Genomic DNA, 5,477 nt, shown 5'->3' on the forward strand with positions numbered 1-5,477 from the left:
TTTTGCAGCTTTCTTTCAATTCCTTTATGCAATCTAATGTATCCTCCTTCACTAACAGAGCGCTGGCGGAGTTTGCTTTTGTAAGTATCATCTTGGCTGGAAGTGACGCTTTCCGGCTGGGCAACTGAGGTGCTGTGTTCAGTACTCTGACTGCCACATTTTTGCTTGAGTGTCTCTGAGGAGCCTTCAGAAGCAGTGTCCACGTCTGCTTTATCACTTCCATTTTTAACTGTCTCAATTTCTGTTTGACTTTGTGCAACCACAGCTTCCACAGCTGATGGCTCAGTGCCGATTCTGTGGTAGAGGCTATTTGAAATGCTTTCCACCAGCTGGATCTTGATGCAACTTTCAGTTGTTCCACACTCCTCCATGGGCTTTGAAAGACCACTTGGAGTGGCCTCCAGAGGCTCTGGGCACACGAGGCCAGGCTGGGGGGCTGCTGCTTCATCTGTCTCACCAGAGGAAGGAGTTCCATTCACAGCTACTGGCACTTCACTGGCTGTGAGCTTAAGTTGCTCAGCACCATCCATGGGCTGTGTCTCAACTTCAGCCTGCCCTCCTAAATTTTGTGTGGACTCTACTGTTTGAATATCTCCCTTTTGGTACAGCGTAATTTGTTTCTCTTCCATCTGTTTGTGCACATTTTCGCAGATTTCGAGGACCTCTGACATGAAGAGATGCCGAGCCAGCATGGCCACTTCTGCCATGCTACAGAAGTCAAAAGTTAATTCTGAAGTATAAGCAAATTCCAATAGAGGCAGGAAACTGGACTTGCAGAACCCTACCAGGAAATAAAACAAGATATTACAGCAAACACTGATGACCTGGAATTACACCAAAACATCCTATGACGAATACAACAGTTCATCTCTGATAAGGGTAAGACTGAAATTTAGAGCAAAACAGGCCTGCACATAACACTGAAGCCCCTCCAGCAAGACTCAGTTAATTGTCATTTACACAAAGGCTTCCTCCTCCTGTATTTTCTATGTGTATGTAAGCTCAGGCAACTTTTCCAATAACTAAGTTACACTTAAGTAGTTTCACAATAAAATTCTCTAGAAGAATGTTACAAGATGCTGTGAAAGCCACAACAGCTCTGAAGTAAATTAATTTCACCGAAGCCTTTCTGGGCTTGCTACATCCAGAAAGTACTGACATAGCAGAAAAATAAGACAAGAAAGAGACTATTGAAAACTAATAAACATACGGATATAGAGATAGAAATGCTTAAATATAACAATTTGGTATAATTCTCCACAGTTGTGTGGACGCTTAAATATAACACACTTGGTATAATTCTCCACAGTTGTGTGGAAAATCAAGTATTTAATCTGGGGGAACCTTCTGGACCTTCACATCAGAAATGTATTGTTCCTGTATGTCCGTTTTTCATGCAGAGACAGACGCAGTTATTGGGGGAACCTTCTGGACCTTCACATTAGAAATGTATTGTTCCTGTATGTCTGTTTTTCATGCAGAGACAGACGCAGTTAAGGAACTCGTGAGAAACCAAAGCAGAAGGTGTATGTTCTGTACAGTATCCTTCATCACCAAAAAGCTACTCTTAGAACATTTGTTTTAGAATTGTCTCCTATCTTTAGTGTACCAGAAGGTTTGAGAAATGAGCAGAAACGTACAATACAGCTTCACAGAGCTAAGAAACAATTTGGCATTTGTTCAGTTAAACAGTTCTATGAGAAGCTAGTCAACATCCCCTCTTGGTGTATTCAAGCATTTGATTATGTTCCCTTTTTTGTGTTTATGACTAATACAAGGAGGAAACATGCCTAAGCAAGGTAAAAATCAATCCAAGTGTTTATGACTAATACAAAGAGGAAATATGCCTAAGCAAGGTAAAAATCAATCCAAAGCTTGTCAGAAATTTTAAGATGAAATCCCTTAGCCCATGGAAAATCAGATGAGGCAATATCAGAGTGATCACGTAGCATTAAAATCCACACAAAAATACTTTAAAAGAGAGAGAAAATAAAAGCAAGATAAAATACTTTGTTGTCTTAGGCAAAATCTGAGTGATCACTTTAGCATTAAAATACTTTAAAAGAGAGAGAAAAAAAGCAAGATAAAATACTTTGTTGTCTCAAAAAAAAAAAAAAAGACTGAATTAAATATTGTACAGTTTACTTCGGATATTATGATTTCTAGCTTTGAAACCCACAGCAATTCACCTGACAGATCCACTACAGCTTCATGACTAGTGACAGCTCCCTTTTCAATGAAGAGCTCTCGGAAGTACTCGCTGTTGGCTGCCAGGACAGATTTGTGAGCTTTGTACTCCTCTCCTTCAATCAGCAAAGTCACATCACAGAACTGATTGGAAAGCCTCTGCTGATTCAGTTGGTTTAAGACTGACAGACAATGTTTGGAAGATGACTGCTTCACAAGGCCTTTACTGTCAACCTGTCATAAACAACATCAGGAGAACTTCATTACGTTTAGATTGTGCCTTTTTAAGCATTCACACTCAAACACAGAAAAGGATTATTTTCTACAACCATACAATCAGTTCAAGCCTATATAATACACAGCTTAACCTTACTATTGTTGTCTTTCTTGAAACACTTCAATTTTCACCCTCCCTCCAGAAAGAGTTAAAACAGACAACTGGGAAAATGGGAAGATAAACATCAAATAACTGTTTGAATGTTTTTCCACGTTACGGTCTGAAACAGTTTCTAGCATCAAGTGCCTTTACATGCATATGAGCCCACAGTTACAAAGTAGAATTTTATATACAAAAATAGCATCCTTTATTAAGGAACAGATATAGATTCCCTGAGAATCCTGTACATGACATTTTTCCACTGATAATTTTGTAATTCATTTTCCCTTTGATTCTATCTGCATAAGTCGGGTGATTTTATTTTCCAACAGTGATATACTACAATGAATTTTAGTTTGTGTATATCACTAACCCATTTCCACATATTATCTTTGACAAAATTCATATTGTCTTATTATTACAAGATTACCACAACAACCAGGAATGCAATAACACACAATTTAGATCCATTCCGATGTGAACAACGGTACTTACAAACACAAGCTCATGCTTTGCTACTGGCTTTTTCTTCGCAGGCTTTGGGGATGCAGCTGGGATTGATGCTGTGTTACTCAATTCATCATCTGTTTCATTACTGTCTTCATGAGATTTTGCATCCAGGCCTAGCTCCTCCAGCATTTCGGAAGGATCTGACAGAGATCTTGAGCGATCCAGCTTTTCCTGGCATTTGCTGCATTCTTTAATGTAGTCTTTCACCTGCTTAAGAATACCTAAGAAAAATTAATGGAGCCTTATTAGATTTCTAATCTTAGTTCAATTTACCGTAAACATGTAATTAAATATGTAGGTGATTAGCAAAACAGTATTACATGCTAACCAAGAAAAATGAAGTCAGTCACCTACACTTTCTTTCTCCGACTTTTTACCAAGTTCCAATTCCCTTGGGCCATTGCATATTGTATGTCACTACTGTGACCTATCATTCATTTGAGACAGAATGTTGGGAATGTCACTACAATCAAGAGAATCCTCTGAGAAAGATATTTAAAGCTAGGAAAAAATAATTGTATTTAGACATTTACCCCAAGACAATGGAAGCCATAACCTAATCCTGTGTTTAGCCCACACAAATGGATCTCAACTTGTTCTTGCTGAAGGGGGCAAGAACTGGAAGGCTCACCGCAGAGGTTTTACAAAACTGGGATCAACTGTGTTATGTGCAGTGACACTGATAGGGACTATTAACACTGATTTAAATCAATTGCCTATGATTTTGGAATTTAAAGAAATTAATCTCCCACCAGCACTTTCACCGGTGTAACTAAACTGTTTTAGATAGTCAATAGTTCCTAAGCTCAGGGTCCTCTCCTGGGTATGAAGACATTTTCTGTGTATGGATTTTAACCCAATTTCATTGTTTTCACCAGGCACCATAAAAGCATTTATAGCAGCAGTGCCTCTAGAGTTCAAAATCCAGCACAGCTCAAAAACTTGGCTGACACAGACAGAATTGCACTGCTCACACCTTCTCAGGAGATGCACTATCATTACATACCTATCTCTGTAAGGATCCAGAAAACACAGACTTCAGGCAATCCAAGACATTCCAACCCAAGACATTCACACCCATTTCAAACATATTTACATTTCCTTGATTTAATACGAAATCAGGGCTAGTTCTCAGGACAGGTCATCTCTGGTCTTCAAATCACATATCTAACAGCCTTCCTGGTCCCTGGGCCATACTCCAGCCCATTGCCTCCTAGTTACAAAGCAGACAGACACACCAGATTGACACCCATCTCCCCATAACAACTGGGTCAAAGCTGCTCTCAGCTACAATGCTGAAGAGCATTGTAGTGGCAGGGGAAAACAATGTTTTAAAGGAGACACAGAGAAGAAACTGTGAACTGAAATCAGGGCATGCATTTTAGTATTCTCAGTGCAAGAGAAGTAAGAGAGTACAGGTTGTGCAAATAAAGGTGACCAGTAAAATCAAAAGATGCAGAATACAAAACGGCCTCTCCTGATGAACAGGAGATATACTGAGGTCCATTGAGGAAGTTTCTAGCACAGGACGACGGTAGGTGGTAGAACAGTCCAACACAATAAGAACAAGGCAAGGAGTCCTCCATCCAGAATCAACTTAAGAGACACCTCGTTCACACCAAAGGATTTTCAAGTCAATGAGATCTGGACTGAAAAGATGAGCTACTGCTAGGGCAAAACTCTCTCGAAATTAAGGCAGGAAAAGCTAAAGCTGAAATGACAGACTTCCTGACTGACAGATAAAAAAAGCAGAGCACAAGAAAAGCCAGAAACTGGGTCCTGGGCAAGTGAAAAGCAGCATATTTGTTTCATGGACATCTAGGACTCAAAGTAGAACACCAAATCCAAAGAGAACGAGCAATCAAGTCACTAGTTCAGCCAAAACAAGGCACTGGTTGAGAATTATTGCTGTTCATGCACCACTATTTTTAAGAGCTGTGATATTACTCAGGACCCGACAAAGAATTAGTCTGGTCTTTTCAGCTTCTCATCAGAAGAAACAGACAAATATAGCAACGAAGACAAGGGCTCCAAACCACTACTGGCAGCTGCAGCACTTACACACGAACACCATCCACGTGCTGGCTGAGGTCAAAAGCTAAACCAGGTCATATGGAATGGATCATCTCTCCACACAGAATCATTACGGTTAGAACAGTCTTCCAAGATCAAGACAAACCTTTAACGGAAAGTCCTATCCCTAAGGAAACGTCTTCAGAATCACCGAATAATTAAGGCTGGAAGAGCCCTCTAACATCTTTGAGTCCAGACCCCAGCACTGCCAAGGCCACCACTGAACCACGTCCCTAAGCGCCACAACAAATTCCTCCAGGGACAGCGATTCCACCACCGCCCTGGGCAGCCTGGTGCTCGACAGCCCTTTCCGTGAAGCAACTTTCCCTAG

General features: G+C 40.4%; 1 protein-coding gene across 1 annotated transcript in view; it reads right to left on the minus strand.

The window, feature by feature from the left end:
* Positions 1-3,294, minus strand: part of ZBTB11 (zinc finger and BTB domain containing 11) — a gene marked incomplete at its 5' end in the record, with an annotated part of 12,037 nt that extends 8,743 nt beyond the window's left edge. Inside the window, 3 exons of the mRNA XM_009073026.1 lie at positions 7-781; positions 2,190-2,421; positions 3,059-3,294. Of these exons, the coding sequence (XP_009071274.1) occupies positions 7-781; positions 2,190-2,421; positions 3,059-3,294 (1,243 nt within the window). The remainder of the gene's footprint in view (positions 1-6; positions 782-2,189; positions 2,422-3,058) is intronic.
* Between the last annotated feature and the right edge of the window lie 2,183 nt (positions 3,295-5,477).

This window comes from Acanthisitta chloris, unplaced genomic scaffold (assembly GCF_000695815.1).
Source record: "Acanthisitta chloris isolate BGI_N310 unplaced genomic scaffold, ASM69581v1 scaffold8384, whole genome shotgun sequence".
NCBI lineage: Eukaryota > Metazoa > Chordata > Aves > Passeriformes > Acanthisittidae > Acanthisitta > Acanthisitta chloris.